The sequence below is a fragment of the Platichthys flesus genome, chromosome 6, assembly GCF_949316205.1.
Source record: "Platichthys flesus chromosome 6, fPlaFle2.1, whole genome shotgun sequence".
NCBI lineage: Eukaryota > Metazoa > Chordata > Actinopteri > Pleuronectiformes > Pleuronectidae > Platichthys > Platichthys flesus.
Window position 1 is genome coordinate 15,759,092 of NC_084950.1, and position 15,253 is coordinate 15,774,344.

The 15,253-nt window shown below is 39.3% G+C and overlaps 1 protein-coding gene across 4 annotated transcripts; it reads left to right on the top strand.

Annotated features, from left to right (window-relative positions):
- Window positions 1-87: 87 nt before the first annotated feature.
- On the top strand, window positions 88-15,037 carry LOC133954942 (tyrosine-protein kinase CSK-like). 4 transcript variants are annotated; one of them, XM_062389530.1, is made up of 13 exons: window positions 88-530; window positions 8,140-8,230; window positions 8,312-8,425; window positions 8,534-8,646; window positions 10,521-10,740; window positions 11,823-11,916; window positions 12,029-12,094; window positions 12,409-12,508; window positions 12,597-12,687; window positions 12,792-12,865; window positions 13,210-13,405; window positions 13,522-13,608; window positions 13,703-15,037. In XM_062389530.1, exons 2-13 carry the CDS (start codon window positions 8,216-8,218, stop codon window positions 13,886-13,888), a joined length of 1,356 nt encoding a protein of 451 aa, XP_062245514.1. In that variant the 5' UTR covers window positions 88-530; window positions 8,140-8,215; the 3' UTR covers window positions 13,889-15,037. The 4 variants fall into 4 exon arrangements, with proteins under 4 accessions (XP_062245514.1, XP_062245516.1, XP_062245515.1 ...); XM_062389532.1 differs by having other exon boundaries at window positions 8,140-8,224; XM_062389531.1 differs by having other exon boundaries at window positions 8,161-8,230.
- The last annotated feature ends 216 nt before the right edge of the window (window positions 15,038-15,253 follow it).

Consider the following 15,253-nt stretch of genomic DNA (forward strand, 5'->3'; position numbering starts at 1 on the left):
ATTCCTCAGTGACATGTTTTCAGTGATCGCCTCCTTTCAGCCGCAGGAGTTTGGGGCTTTAACGCGCATGTGCAGAACCAAGGTGGGGCAAAAAAAAAAAAAACGACTTGAATGTTTCTCACAGGGAAGAAGTGAAGTGAAGCAGCCTGAAGTTTGAATCGACAATAACCCACCGCCTTCCTCTTGACAGATTGCGTCACCAGAGTGTTTCAGATCCTCTCCACAGAAACTCATCGACTCTTTAGTTTGTAGAAAAGTCGTTTTTCTCTTTACACTTTCCAGACAGGCTCTTCGGGGTGATGTTGACAGGAGACGCGGCAGAAGTGTCGTTTTAATACTGAGCAGCTCTCACACTGCTGAAGTTTCACCTGGGCCGCTTCACTTCCTCATCAGGACTTCATGTGTCTCCGCTCCTCGGTGTCACAGTTGTTGATCTCGTCAATGGGAGTTATTCCGCTGCAGCTGCTCCGATGAAAACAAACGTGTGTCCGGAGCTCGATCACCTGCTGTTGCCTTGAATCTGCAGACAGGTAAGACGTTTCATTTGGGGCTCAGGCCATCGCCTCTCGTGCAGTGAAGTTCTCACATGTACTCAAACTAACAGCTCTGATGAAGCTAAATTAACTTTATTAGAAGATACTTGTTTTTTTTTTACCGTTTTAAGTGACTGGGGCACGTTAACTAAATGCTTGTATGTGCAGCTCCAAGTACTTCACAGTCAAACAGCTTAAGGTGACCCTGCACACTTAAATGTGTTTATTGAGCTGTTAACTCAATTATAAGACTGTTATTCAATGAAATCTATTGATGCGTGATATCGCGTTTTAACCAAATGTATTGAAAAATCTACTTTTTGGTGTTGAACATGAGTCACAACGCCCCCTAGGGCTTCAAACTGTCTTGGATCTTACAGGAACTTTGGTTATGAACAGTCAACCATTTGTGATGTCGTAACATCCTGACTTTTATATATTTGAAAAGGTTAACAGTCTCATCAAAGGTCAGCTGCTTCCTGCCGCCAGCGACCGCTCACGAGTGTGACACTGGAGAGCATCGCCCATGTTTCTGCTCCTTCAAACTGTGGCCACTTCCTGTGGTCTTGCTGGGATGCAGTAGCTGCATCATGCAGTTCTCCACATGGCTCTGTCTCAACATGATAGATAACAGTATCGACACAGATCGTGGTATTCTGCTGAGGAAACAAGATGTTGAGCATCTATCGGAACTGTCACAGAGCCCGTTGACAGTTACTTTGAGCTGGGAGTTGTCTTCTCGAGCTGCAACAACAGAAATGTGTGACTTTCACAGGGTTAGTTACTGTGGCTGAGAGACCTCAACGCATGCAAGTAGGAAAAAACACCTGCAAATTGCGAAAACAACTTTGTGAAGTCTGCTACTCGTCAGTGGTGAAACTTCACCAAGCATTAAACTATTACCATTAATAAATTATTACACTTCATTTAGCTGACACCTTTATCCAAAGCGACTTGCAATAAGTGCATTCAACCATGAGGGTACAAAGTCAAACCCAGAACAACAAGCTAGGTTCACTGCTTTTTTGTGTCCCCTGGAAACATTTTCTCAATTTGCAGCTTGTTTCTGTATTTGCATGTGTTGTCACTTTTTGCAGCACATGTGTCATAAAATTGATGATTTTCTTTCTTAATTTGCATGTTTTTTTCTCATTTGCATGTGTTTTCTGAGATGTCTCGATCACGGTAGTGATTATTACTAAATGGTGATGCCTATATCCCATCCCATTATTTCGTCTGTCATTGTCTAGAAATTATTAATCATAAATTGGAAAAGCCATCAGTGCACTTAAAGTCTAATGCCAAGTTCATTGGAGGCAGCATTTATCATCGAGAGGAGGTGAGGACCTCTCGAGTCGGTTTCAGGGTGAAGCCCCTCATGCTGCGACAGGAATTCCCTCAAAGGTCAGCAACCTTCCAACAATTACACCACTGGTGCTGCCTTAGAGCCCTTTGCACTGATGATTCTTTATGTAGAGTGTGAGAGAACTGTAAAGAAGGATGAAGCTGCTGAAACAAGATGATGAGATTGCATGAAACCACAGCAAAGCAACGCTGCCACAGTGTAATGTGTCGAGCATGGCTGCATTAGTGAAGTAGCATTGCACTGCACAGTGTGCAAAGCTCCCCAGCAAGGAAGTGACTGTCCATGGTTCAGATGTGGCTGCGTTCCCCTGCACGGTGATTTGATTTTGATATCTTCCCCTGGTTGAATCATCAGTTACACAAGCTTTGAGAGCCTCATTGTGTTGTCTGAACTTTAGTTAACTTGCAACTAAACTTGAATTTTTCTCTGCCCTTAAAACAACTTTGTTCTGTGAGTTCTATGTTCAATTATGATAAACAGGCTGTATCTTTAGACTCTAGGCCAAACTATCTGTCATTAAAGTGATATGAAGAAGGCTTGGGCCGGCTGTGGTTCAGGAGATAGAGAGGGTCATCCTCTAACCAGAAGGTTGGCGGTTCAATTCCTGTCTTTGCCCATTCCGTGTGTAAGATGTTGCAACCCAAATTGCCCCTGACGGTTTGAAAGGCGGTGCATGAATTATGTGTGTAAGAGAAATGTGCTGCACGTAGAAGCACCGTATGAATGTGTCTGTGAGTGGGTGGATGGCAAAACTGTACTGTAGCGCTCTGGGCATCAAGACCAGAAAAGCGCTATTACCATTTGTAATGCAGGGTCTAACACTAGATAGGCACTTCCTGTCACAAAGAACACAGTAGAGTCAGTGAGCTGAGCTGCTGCACTTTAATCCAGCTGTTGCCCGGGAGGCAGACTTGATTTCCTCCTCTGAGGAAAACATCTGGAGACTATCAGGACCAGCAACTGTTAGCATGAGCTCCCTATGCACATCGCTCCTTTCCTTTTGTGCACCTGCCAGTTAAAAAGTCAGCGGATCGTGAGCGAAAGTCATTGTGTCCTTCATTCTTCACTTGGCTACCCTGCACGTTATAACAGTGATGACAAGAGAGCATCAGACCTGAGGCCGGAGGGTCAGGGTGCAGGGCGGATCACCACAGCCCCCTGCTACATGTTAGAAGGAATATATACACATTGCTTTAATAATACAAACCTCATTGTGACATTTACTACTGGATATCCACTTATGGAAGAAGTATTCAAATCCTTTCCATTAGTATAGAAGTAAAGGACTACACAATCAAAAGTACCGCAGTATGATACCGCAGTATTATCAAAAGTAAAAGTCATTGTTTAATCCCAGTGACTGATGTTTTATATATATATATATATATATATATATATATATATATATGATTCTTAATACTTGTTAATCCCTATGTAACATTTTGCTGTTTCAATATTGAGGGGAAGCTATAGTTTTGTGGTTCCCAACCTACAGGTCTGTCAGTCAGAAGTCATGAGATCATCAAGACAAGTTTATTAGTATAGTACATTTCAAAAACAAGGCAATTTTAAGTGCTTGTACAGAAAATATAAAATACTTCATGACAAATTGTAAATTAAGAAAAAAAAGGTACACAGAGAATTAAATAAAAATATAAGGATGAAAGTAGCTTTGCAGAAGTTATTAATAATTAGCTTAATAAAAAGGCGGTGTAAGTAGGGGAGTCTTCAGCATTGATTAAAAAAATTGATTCAAAAAGTTGCAGCATTTCTTTCATAAGTGTATGAAAAAAAAATATACAGATACACAAATCTGTATTGTTAACAAAAGTTCTCTTAACTTATTTTTTTATCAATTTTGTTTTGTATATATTTTTAATTCTCCCTTTATTTGCACTGAACAGTTATTTAAATGAAACTATCTGAGAAGTGAGAAATAATGAAGAATTGAAATAATGTCTGATTATTGGAACTGCTAATAAATGATAGACAACTGAAATGTGATCTGGAGCATCAGATAGACGCATTTCATTTTGTGTTTTTTTTTATATTAAATTATGATCAGAAGCGTAACAAAAAACCAAAGCCAAGCGATTAAAAAGTACATTATTACTAGTGTCGAGGTATAAAGATGTATAGAATGGAAATACTCAAGTAAAGTTATTATATCAAAATGAAACATGCATACATACACTATTAGACTAATCGTATCTTCATAGAACTCTTGAAAGCTGCTTTCTTTCTCCAAAGGAACATTTAAATCTGAGTGACACATTTACAAATCCTTCCACAGCCTGTCTGCTCCTCCTCACTTCACTGTATCACAGCTACTAAACCTATAGTATAATTATCATTTTGACCTCAGATTGTTTCTGCAGATAGACGAGGGAGTGGCACATTTACACAAGGCCAGAGAAGATATTCCTACATACCTGTCCTGTCTTGCTTGGTGCAGTCAGGCTGGCGCTGATGTCTGCAGTTCAAACTGTTGCTGATTTGCATGAGATGAACGTTGCTCGACCGGTCGGGTTCGAAGAAAGCAGATGGTTAGGGGATGACAAGAGTATTAACACAAACATGGATATTCACTTCAAACAAAGAGATAGAGTTTTTGGAAGCGATACGACACCTCTGTATTTTAGTTACTCGTTGAAGCTCTTCTCTGACTCTATTCAGGTCTAGACTGTCACTTAGTTTCCTGTTTCAGTGAATAATGTTGTGCATCATTTCTCCTGTACACAATACAACAATATGTCCACATCGGATGTGTGAATTGCAATGCTGTTATTGGGCTTGATGCAGCTTAATTGTATTCAGTGAATTCACATGATAGTAATATTACCAATAGTTACGTGTCGATTGTACTTAAAGAGTAAATTATGAGAGTGCATTCCTCCTCCAACGCCTCTTTATTACCATATTACATTAACATGTAATCAGAATCAGAAAGTATTTATTGTCAAGTAGGTTTACACCTACAAGGAATTTGCTCTGGTTATTGGTGCATACAATGAACATAGAAACTTAAAAACATAAAAACACAATAAATACAACACACATAAGAAAAGCAATAAAAAGAAACAATGTATATTTACTCACTATTTACTTCTTATTTACTCCCTTTTTCTAATATTTATACAAGTAACATTTATTTAGACATAAACCTATCTAAATAAAATAAATATGATAGATAAAAGATATAAATAGTCAAGTAAAAAGTGAAATGCAAGATGCAAAACAGTGAACAGTGTATGAATTGAAATGGATCAGATACATAAACCATATTTAAACAGAACTCTCTAGTAGTTGTTGAAATTATGCACAGGTGAAGTATCTACTCTCTGATATAGTTGAAAGGAATGCGATCATACAGTAACTTAATAAAGATACAAAATATGTATTTTAATTCATGAAATCCAAATAATGTAATTTGTTATAAAAGGCAACCTGAAATAAAATAAATTGACCTATCTTTTATATTGATAAATATCTATGGATTATTCATGTGCATTGAATATACCATCAAACTAACTTTACATCAAACCCATGATTAAAACACCAAATGGCCAATAATAATAAACCATGATAATCCATTATTAAACAATACACTTAAAAACCCATGATTAAAATACATTATAAGAATCATTAAAACATTTCACCTGTTCATAGATATTCGCCCTTTACACCATTCTGATTTCTTTCGATAAAATATTTTTTCTTGAGAAAAAACCCCCATCCAATCTCTAATGTAAAAAAGGTGAAAAAAATGACTCTTGGTTCTGCTTCTGGATCCAGATCTGCACCGAAATTGAAATTGTTCCTCTGTGACGCACACTGCATCCTTCCACCAAGTTTCCTGGTAATCCGGCGTCCAGTAGTTTTTGTAAAATAATGCTTATTAACAAACAATAACCTTCTTGGTGGAGCTACCAATTCTAATTTCAATTGCTGCTCTTAAAGCCTCTGACTGGACAGGCCGATGATGATACTGATGATTTTTCCTTTAGACAGGAGTCATTAGGAGGGGGTCAGTAGACACTCGACCGCTGCACAATGACAGCTTTGTGAGCATCCTGAAAAGAGCGTGCTGTGGTCCCATGTGGAGCTCTTTGGAAATGGCAATGTGACTCGATGACAGTCGCAGTTCTGTCTCGTTCAGTCAGCTGCTGGTGGCCTGCTGCTGTGATGCATTCACTGTCCCGCAAGAGATGAATTTTAAAGTGGCATTCTGTGTCAGCAGTGGCCCAGTCGATCCATTCCTTCCTTGGTGAGATCACTCTGCTCCTTCACCAAGGACATGTTCTGATGGCAGAGAATTGTGGGTAGGATTTCCTGCTCAAAATTAAAATGTATAGAGATTGATCAAATTATAGTTATGTTTTTTGATTGGCTGTATGGATGTTTGCGTTTTGGTCGATGCTTTTGGTCAAAGACTTATTATTGCTCATCCTCTGTCCCCATGAACATCTGTACAAAACTTCATGATAATCGGTCTGATAGTTGTTTTAATATTTCTGGTTGGGCCAAAGTGCTGTCCAACGGAGAAGCCGACGTTACTTTAGTACCCAACGCCACATTGCGGAACATAATGCTGTACTGATGAAGACTTGAAACAAGTGATTGAGACTATGAACTCTGTTCCAAAATATTTACTGACATAAATCTAGTGAAAAAAAGTATAATTTTCTCATAGAGTTCTAGAAAGGTTTAGGAGATGCAGCAGCATTGTGGTTTTTTTTTTGGCTGGTTGATGGTCGCGGGAAATGTGTCGACAAAGAAACACAGCTGCAGTTCTCCATAGGGCCGGACGTCCACCACATCCCCATTATAATCAGTCACGACCGTCCTCTCAGGGAAACATGTTGTTATAGTTTCTCGTTTGGTGTCTTTGAAGAGGCGGGTTCCTTATTCAAGCGTGTGAGAGAAGAAGGAAGTGTTATGGCAGTGATATCAGCAGAACATCCCCACCCTAATATGGGATATTGCTCTTACACAGGAAGCCAGTTGCGTAGCACGTTGGAGGATGTGACCTCATGTGCAGTGACAGATGGGTTAAAGCCAGGATTTTCCCTGACCTTTGAGATTTGCCACCTTTGCGTGGGAACTGATGGATGAAGAGGGGAACTGGGTTTTTTGGCGGGAGCGTTGGCTTGAGCCCTACTTTATCCAAAGGTCATACTTTTATTATGACGCCTCTGCTCTTATTTGTATCATGGGAACTCTGCCCTGGGTTGCACTCACAGTGGCTGCTTTATTACTGTAAAGAAACACTGGACTGGGTGAGCCCCTCGGGCCTGGTCAGATCTCACCACAAATTTTTATGACACAAGCTCTGAGAAGAGCTATGTTGATTCATGTATGACCTAGAGAGCACAGCTTAGAACCATCGGGTGTCCACTCAGGTCGAAATGGACAGAGTTGCTATATGAAACACAAAGTAGATCACGTTCTTTGAAGATTATAGCATTATGCTGTAGTATATTTCAACCAGGAGAGACAATTTTAACCACATTTATTGACATGTGCAAAGAGGAAGTGATGTGAATCAGAACATAGTAAAATAATCCCACCCTGGGGTCTAGACACTGTAAGTGTTTGAGGATCCAGATAAGGTGATGATGAGACTTGAAGAGATTGGGGTGGAGGTGGGTAATGCGTGTCACTGGATGATAGCTGACTGCGGAAGAGAGGTGTAGGGATTTAAAGTTTGACAGCAGCCGCATGATTGGCTGGAAGAGACTGTAGCAGAATCTGATTTGCCATTTAGAAATGCCCACAATCAGCTTATCAATAAGCATAGAGAGAGTCAGAGGTTTGGGAACTTACGCTGAGCTTCATCTCTGTCTTTTTGAATTTGTGTCATTGCTCAATCTCCTCACTGGAATCCGCTCTTGTAAATAGTCTTGCTTTACGTCATGGAAACATTTTTGCCAAGTTGTGAAAGTGTGATTTAAAAAAAGAAGACCTGTTAGTTCTGCTTTCTGTGACCATGCTATTTTTACTGACACTCTCTAAACTTACACTATATTATGTTGTGTTCTGATAATAGCTGATATATTTGCAGTGAATAACTCTACTGCAAAACCCAAAATTAAAGGCCTTACTTCATATATTTAATGATAATAATATAATAATATAAATATATATTAATATATTTGCGTTAAAGCTTTGAAGGAGCTTCAAAGAGTAAGAAGGAGCTTCTTACTCTAGATTTAAAGGGAATTTTGTTTTGTTTATCAGGTACATGTGTGTGTTTACCAGCTCTGATGGTAGCAGCTAGAAAACCTCACCTGTGAGAGGAACCGACCCCCTCATCATGACAGAGGTACAGGTAAGACAGGGATTGTAACAATACATATTCAAACCAAATGTGATATGATTGCTACTTATTGATCTGCCCATGTCCCCATAGACTCCTTGGCCGCAGGGCACAGAGTGTGTGGCCAGGTACAACTTTAAAGGCACATCAGAACACGACCTGCCCTTCAACAAAGGAGACCTGTTGAGCATCATCGTGGTCACAAAGGTAATGTTTTATATCCCACACAAAGTATGTGAGCTTAACAATGCATTTTCTCTAATTAGGCAACACACTGAACGACTTTAGTTACTTACTCCACATTTTGCGTTTCAGGATCCAAACTGGTACAAAGCTAAAAACTCAGCAGGTCGTGAGGGAACCATCCCAGCCAACTATGTTCAGAAAAGGGAAGGTGTCAAATCTGGGGGCAAGCTGAGTCTCATGCCGTGAGTACAAAGATTATTGTGACATATTGGATTTGATGTAATCTTTTGCTTTCAAAGAAGACAGGTTATAGTTTGTCTAGATATGTGAAATTCTGCCACCCCCTCAGCTTTGTGTGGTGTCTACAGCAACGGCTAAAATAGCTCAACTTTTCCCTCTGCCTGTGGCTGCGTGGTCGGATGAATGCAGATGTCCTATTCGTCGCAGCAGTGATGCTGTAGTTATGTGAACAGAGACCACAGTTGGGTCGGGCCGTGTTGTAATTGCTGAGCATGTGTGTCTGTCTCTAGCTCAGGTTTCGTTCGCATTCGGCAAGACTTCCTGTTGAGAGTTTTCTTTCTCAGAAAATATGTTGATATGGCAGATGCCCGTATGCATTTGTCGATATGAGTGTAGGAATAACATATATTTACTGTGCACTTGATCATAAAATTATGCCAAACCTGCCCAATCCAACAAAGAGTGACATGAAACATGTAGACAGTCACAATGAAATGTAAAAAATATGGCCTGTAATATTATATAGCAGTCATACTTGAGTTTTACTTCATCTAATCTACCCAGCATTGACCTTAAATCATTATTTTCTAAGGGTAGCCATATTCATAGACACACAATCTATAATGTCATCACAATTTCACAAGTTAACTGAAAAAAAGGTTAAAGGAGATTTATTGTGCTCTTTCAGTTTTTCTTTTTGGTAAGACAATGCTCCTGAAGCTCCTTAAAGGTCTCAATTTTAGTCCAGCCAACACCACATCATCTTGATGTCATGTGACATCATAAGAGAGTGTGTATCATGGGTCTAAGTTCATCAAAGTTAAAGTAAATGTTTCATACGTCTTGCACAGATTGTAAGCAAATGGGAGGTGAATAATCACCCCTGTGTGTATGACCATGCCCTATTCTGGAAGTATTTTCCCACATCTGCTTAATGTAGACCTATATTGTTTAGCCGGACAACCCCGCTTACAAAGCCAGATAAAGAGGGAATAGGCGAACGTGCTTAAAGTGGTTGACCAATCAAAACAGATTGGGCTAGCTGGCCTATAAGAGCAGCCTGAGCATTAACAAGAAGGTGGGCCTTACAGAAACTCGAGCTAAATCTAAGAGTTTCAGACAGAGGCTGAAGGGAGGAGCTGCAGCAATGGACAGTCTGAGGAAAGTGATGTGTTTTCTGAACGTTACAGCATGTAAACATTTTCCAGTTACAACCCAAATCCAAAATATGAACATTTTAAATAACAGACACAAGTCTATGAGCATCAGTCGACCTTCTCATTTAAAATGCAGCTCAGGCCTCTGAGTGGAGGTGGTATTGTGTCTATTAAATAGGAGAACTGAAAACTGAGAAGGAAGCTGTTTCTATTTCAGTGGAAAAAAAAGTTGTCTCAGCTCCCAAAAGATTTTCTGTGTAATATTTAACTGTGCCTTTCTCATGGAGCCAGATGCAAATTAATATATGGAACAATCGGTGACTGTGTCAGTAATAAAACGGATCACAGTGGTTATGTAAAATACTTGAATCTCTATCTCTCAATAACCGTATTCATACTTTTTCCTTGAGGGCCCATTTATGGTAAATAATATGATCATGAAATATATTAGACAAGGAAAGATGGAAATTTCTTATAGGGTAATGACCACCATAAGTATTTGCTTATCGCAGGAATTCAGTGTTGCTGCTTTTGCATAGTGATTAGGTCTGAACACATTGAGTGTCATGCGTTGCAATGCCTCGTCAATGCATTGTCAAAAGGCTAATGATGAAACTATGTGATAAGCTTAGCTTTGGCGATGGACTTCTTGTGACTTCTTGTATTTTATTATTTTCATTTCAATTGTTATTTTCTTGTGTGTAACCTCTGGCTCTCAGGTGGTTTCATGGGAAGATAACACGGAATCAGGCGGAGCAGCTGCTTTGCCCTCCAGAAACAGGCCTGTTCTTGGTGAGAGAGAGCACCAACTTCCCCGGGGACTACACCCTGTGTGTGAGCTGCGATGGCAAGGTGGAGCACTACCGCATCATCTACCACAACGGCAAGTTAACTATCGACGAGGAGGAGTATTTTGAGAACCTCATGCAGCTGGTTGAGGTGAGACATGACATGAGGCTCTGTTTTACATGCAAAAACAAGGCTTTCCTGGTGTTAGCTCTTGAGCTATATCAAGCGTTACTCTACTGTACGAGCGATGCACTTTCCTGTTCCCCCGCCATTGTACTGCCGCCTAGACCACATACAGTTCCTGGAACATATAATGAACAGGAAGTGTCAAAGAGGAAGAGCAAACAGTATGCTGAGGTTCAGAGTTCTAACCTCGGAAAGAACTGAGACATTTTACTTGAAAATGACTCATACTGCTTTGTGAAACTCTTTTTGAACAGCTGCATGCTTCAAACTCTAAAGAGTCAAATACATGTGTAAGTTCAGTTTGACCTATTTAAAGGCAAACCTTTGTTGTCAGTTGTACAGAGAGCCCTCTATTGGTCATAGTGAAGCACTGCTCACTGAGTTTTGTTAGTCCTACAATGCAATGGTGTTTTTTTTGTTGTCATTTGCATTTTTACTGAAGCCCTGTTAGTGTTAAAAAAGTGGTTGCAGTTGTATGCTTCAGTTTTACATAAAATAAAACTAATAAACACTGAACCCACCACGAATAAATAACTTGTTGAAGAATGTAGATAAAGAAGAAGAAGCTAAAGAAGCAGTGCCTAAATAGATTGAATGGAGAAAATTTAGAATTAGAGTCTCATGTCGTATGTCTCTGCTAAGAGTGTTAATGCACAACATTATTTTGTTACAGTGAAGTTGACCGTTGTCTGTTAGGATATAAAATGTCATTACCTTATTTTATCTTTCATTTTTTTGTCTGAAAAATGGTTATAATTATTGAATGCATTACTTCTTGATTTAAGTTGTATGACTTCAGAGTGACCTTGATATTCGACCTTTGATCCAGACTATCTAATCAAATCTTCGTTAAGGCCAAATAAAATAAATTTTGGACGGAGAGGAGAAGTTGGAGAACTTTGCAAGTTATTGAAAATATGGTTCTGGTGTTTCCTTTGATTATATAAGGCCATGACCAGGTGACACTCTCCTGGTCAATTTTATTGTGTCCACTTTATATTCATTTTGCCCCTGCTTAGTTTAAATTGATCTTTATTTGTCTCCAGCACTACACCAAAGATGCTGATGGCCTGTGCACCAGACTCCTTAAGCCAAAGGTGGAGGAGGGGACGGTTGCTGCTCAGGATGAATTTTCCAAGGGTGAGACTCAGTTGGTTCCCACTGTGACATTTCAGCCTTTTTGACCATGAGAAGCATCAATGGGCCTGTTATGTCTGAGCTGCTGGTTGTTTTCTCTTTGACTGACCAACAGGCGGCTGGTCAATGAACAGGAATGAACTCAAACTACAGCAGGTTATTGGAAAAGGAGAGTTCGGAGGCAAGTTCACGTTCAAACCTTTTTTTATTTTTCCACTGCGACATAGAAGTGACCCAATTTTATATTATTGCTTAAATGTTGCAGAAATCACAACCATACTATTAACTTGAACTAATACATTTTCAGAGCCTCGGATTGGTAATTTGGCCGTGGTTAGAGGGTGAATAAAGATTAAACAGTGCCTGTGGTGAACATTTCAACATGATGTCTTTTTTTCTGCTATGATTGTATGTGTCCCTCAGCTCAGGGACTGATAAAAGCAGTTTCCTGTTTGTTCACCCACACAACATGGTCATTGTTTGTGATTGTTACAGATGTCATGGTGGGAGACTACAGAGGCACAAAAGTAGCCGTGAAGTGCATTAAAAATGATGCTACAGCACAGGCCTTTATTGCTGAGGCTTCTGTCATGACGTAAGGATTATTGAATCATTTATATATTCTAACAACAGGAATAAATGATAATATAATAACAGGTGCACATGCTCTTCTCCTCCCTCAGACAACTACGGCACGATAACCTGGTGCAGCTGCTTGGAGTCATCGTAGAGGAGAATGGGAGTCTCTACATAGTAACTGAGTACATGGCAAAGGTAGGTGGTCGACTGTCTGATCATTTATATTATAATATTTGTATATTATTTAACATCCGGATCAAAGTAATGAACATGCAAACTCATAAAATGTTTTATTTCAGGGCTGTTTGGTTGACTTCTTACGTTCCAGAGGACGGACAGTACTCGGTGCAGATGCCCTCCTTAATTTTACAATGTGAGTATTTCTGCAATTGTCATCCACTATTATATGTGTTAAAGGTAGACTGTGCAGTTTTTGGTTTCATGAGCAGGTTGCAGATATGTTTGTATTTTAGCTGCAAAAACCATTAACCTACTGATTTGAGAATGTCAAATACACATGCAAAGCAATCTCTAACATTAAATTTAGAGCCTGCAACTAGTTACTGCTTTGTGTATTATCATTTTGTCATATTAAGATCTTAATGTGTTGGTGTCCAAAAATAGTGTCATCGCCAGAAGATGTGTTGAGTCCAGCATTGATAGTATAAAAGGAAACCTCCTCCTGGTTTTTAACTTCTCTACTCTGCTCCTGTACAGAGACGTCTCTGAAGCCATGGCGTACCTGGAGACAAATAACTTCGTCCACCGAGACTTAGCGGCTCGAAACGTTCTTGTGTCCGAAGACAACATCGCCAAAGTCAGTGACTTCGGTTTGACCAAGGAGGCCTCCTCCACTCAGGATACTGCAAAGTTGCCTGTGAAGTGGACGTCCCCAGAGGCCCTCAGAGAAAAGGTATCGGTGATATTTGGAAGGATATCTGAACATGTTGTGTGTCGTGGGCTTCACCATGTGTTGCCACTACACAGTGAAAGAAACTCTGACATTTGTGTTTTTATCTTCATTGGTAGAAATTTTCCACCAAATCAGACGTTTGGAGCTTCGGTGTTTTGCTCTGGGAGATTTACTCTTTTGGTCGAGTACCTTACCCAAGAATTGTGAGTATCAATAGTTTTTTACACAAAACCTTTCACACTAAATCAGTTCCTGCTGTGAGTGAAACACATTCTGATTATCTGCTTTTTTCTGCAGCCATTAAAAGAAGTAGTGCCTCGAGTAGAGAAAGGATATGTAATGGACTGTCCAGACGGCTGCCCTGAAGTCGTGTACAACATCATGAAAATGTGCTGGAACCTGGACCCTGGTGCCCGACCAACCTTCCAGATGCTGAAGGAGAGGCTACAACACATCAGCAAAGGGATGGGAAAGAATCTGTGAGAGATCAGACAGAGGAGAAACAAAAAGTGACTCTGATCCTCTTTCATTCTGACGACTTGGACCATGACCGGGGAGGAAAAAACTGATCTCATGGACTGTTTTATGTCAACAACAAATACGTTCGTCTTTGACTGTTGATTACGAATATGAAATGTAGGTTTCATAGTGTCTCAGGTTCGTCAAACAGCAGTGACTCTGAGTTACTGCCTTATTTTCCCTCGCCTTCTAGTACTCTGTTATCAAGAGTGAATGATTAACTGTCATATCGACGAGTGCTGCCTTAAAGTCTCTTATTTTTTATTTTATTTTTTCAGTTGATATTCTTGGTCATATTGGCATCAGTTCATTACATGAACTTGTGACCATCATCATCAAGTTGACAGAGTCCACGTTATGAGTCCAAAGAGGAAAGGTGCCACAAAATGCAATTACTCGCTGTATTAATATTTTTTTCTTTACAGTTTCCAGGTACACCTTTTTTGCATGAACTGGTGAATGTTAAATTTAATTTCTTTGTGGTTAAGGTCATCTTTTTTTGTATTCTACCACAAGGGGACATTTGTTGTGCAGCTAAAGTTTGGAAAGAGACAAAAAAACACATGGGCAACATCAACATTCACAATATAAACATACTTCAGAAAGTACAGAAAAATGGAAAATGACTACTACTTACAAATCTGGAAGATAAATACCAATTCAAAATCAGAAAGATTTTTTCAAGGGTAACAAGCAAACTGCAAATCGCTGTTGAGCATATTGATAGCACTTGGGATGAAAGAAACATGAAGTCGTCTTGTCCTCTGAACAGACGCCCTGTAACGGCGGCCTGAGGGAAAAGTGAAATCCTCTTGAGAGGAGGATCACAACAGTCAAATGAGCCCTCCAATATTCATATTTTGCCTATTTTTGAATCTCTCTGTACGTCAAAGAAAGAAGCACAAGTTCGAAATGTCCATTTTACTACTGATAAAACAAATCATTCAGCTCAGTCATGTCATCATTCCAATGTAAATATATATAACAGAGAACAAATCATTGACTCATTGGATTCAACCAAACTATCTGGAGTTTGTATGTATTGAGAAAAAGATAATGTTAATACAGTTAATGTGTTGCCATTTTCAACAATAAAAATTATTTTGAAAATCATTCTGTGATTTTTTTTTAATCTATTTTTTGTGAAATTTAAAGAATTTGCTATTTTTGTGTTTAGTGTACTCTGTAATATCACTGAAATAATCTACTTGCTGAAACATAACAATTTTTCTTTTACATTTTCTCCACTTCATGTTTCTTTTTTTTAAGGAAAATGTTGTTATTATTTATTGTGGTAAAGATTTCTAAAACTAATCATACTATCTGATC

Bases quoted from the DNA above. Each gene is read 5' to 3' on its own strand.
- LOC133954942 (XM_062389530.1), top strand. The intron at 10,741-11,822 runs GTGAGACATGAC...ATTTGTCTCCAG, and splicing joins ACCTCATGCAGCTGGTTGAG to CACTACACCAAAGATGCTGA. The intron at 11,917-12,028 runs GTGAGACTCAGT...ACTGACCAACAG, and splicing joins TCAGGATGAATTTTCCAAGG to GCGGCTGGTCAATGAACAGG.